General features: G+C 37.5%; 1 protein-coding gene across 1 annotated transcript; it reads right to left on the bottom strand.

Annotated features, from left to right (window-relative positions):
• Positions 1-443: 443 nt before the first annotated feature.
• LOC109016558 (protein DMP10-like) lies at positions 444-1,040 on the bottom strand. Its single transcript, XM_018998955.1, has one exon. It carries the CDS (start codon positions 1,038-1,040, stop codon positions 444-446), a length of 597 nt encoding a protein of 198 aa, XP_018854500.1.
• Between the last annotated feature and the right edge of the window lie 271 nt (positions 1,041-1,311).

Here is a 1,311-nt window from a genome sequence, read left to right as displayed (position 1 = left end):
AAAAGTTCAAAATGGTATAAAAATCTAAAAAGAGTAATATTACATACAATCATAAAGTGTGCAAGCGTCGTATAATCGTTTTGAAAAATGGTAGAATCTACTATTAAAAAATTAATTTTTTTCATGTGAATTCCGTATTGATCATTCATTTTTTTTTTCAAAATGATTGCGTGGCACTTACATATTCACGACTGTAATTATTATATATTTCTCTTTCATAAATTCAACTCTCAATTATACATGCATTACAGTTGAGATGAGATGGGTAGTGAGAAGCTATATAACCGTATTGTTATGCACTAGATCAGTGCGCAAATTAATTTGGTGTAACTCTCTTGAGAAAATAAGTAAATTTCGTATTTTTAATGTAAAGTAATTTTTTTTTTTCAAAGAGCTTTCACAAGATTTGCGTATTATAAACCTATATATATTTAACATGATTATTAGTGCGAGAATCCTATGCCTCTACGTCTAGTTGGAAAAATAGTGAACACAAAGCTCGACAATACCCCGGCTATTAATGGCAGATTCATTATCAGTGCTTTCTCATTAGCTCCTGCTCCAGGAAAGAAACAACTTTGCACACTTGAGTCGCTAACAGCAAAGATCATGAACACGAACAATGAGACAAATGCATGAACAAAATCTATAAAACTGAGTTTAAACTTGTCCAGGTCTTTCGTGTCCTCGCAGCAGTAGTTGTCTGTGTTAAATATGTACAGGCCTTTGCTCGTGGCGATACCATGGTAAACTTTTCCATCCTTGCCGGCAAAGCTATCGGTAAACGACGATAACAAGCAACAGATGGCGCAGAATATGATGATGCTTGCGGTGAGGCACTTGTTGGAAAGATTGCAGGAGCCATTGTTGGAGAATGTAGGTGTGAGTACTTGAAACGTAAGCACAGTGCCAGTGGGTAGAAGGTTAGCAAGATTGGCCACACTGGCTAGGGTGTTGTTGACCGGATGGTTTGTGCCACGGCTCGCCGGTTGTACTACTGGGGGCGGGTCATGTGGTTGTGAAACAGATGGTTCAGCCATGGAGGGAGAGAATTAAAGAGAGATAGAGAGACAATGTGTTGGATATGATTTTGGGTCATTCTTTATAGAAAATCAATTAGGACTGGATCGAGTTTGGGCGGATGTGCCTAATTGGCATCAAAACTTTTACTAATTAGAGGGATAGCGTCAGGGACTTCTACCTTTTCTTTAAATTTGTGTGCCTTACGAAATGACATACTTTTCATCCATTACAGAAGCTACAGCTTGATGTATAACTTTGGATCACAACAAAGGAAAAGCTAATTGTTTG

Source organism: Juglans regia, chromosome 11 (assembly GCF_001411555.2).
Source record: "Juglans regia cultivar Chandler chromosome 11, Walnut 2.0, whole genome shotgun sequence".
In the NCBI taxonomy this organism is placed as follows: domain Eukaryota; kingdom Viridiplantae; phylum Streptophyta; class Magnoliopsida; order Fagales; family Juglandaceae; genus Juglans; species Juglans regia.
This window is presented reverse-complemented; position numbering and strand designations above follow the sequence as displayed.

Excerpts from the sequence above, each read along its gene's own strand:
- LOC109016558 (XM_018998955.1), bottom strand. The coding sequence starts at position 1,040 with ATGGCTGAACCATCTGTTTCACAACCACATGACCCGCCCCCAGTAGTA.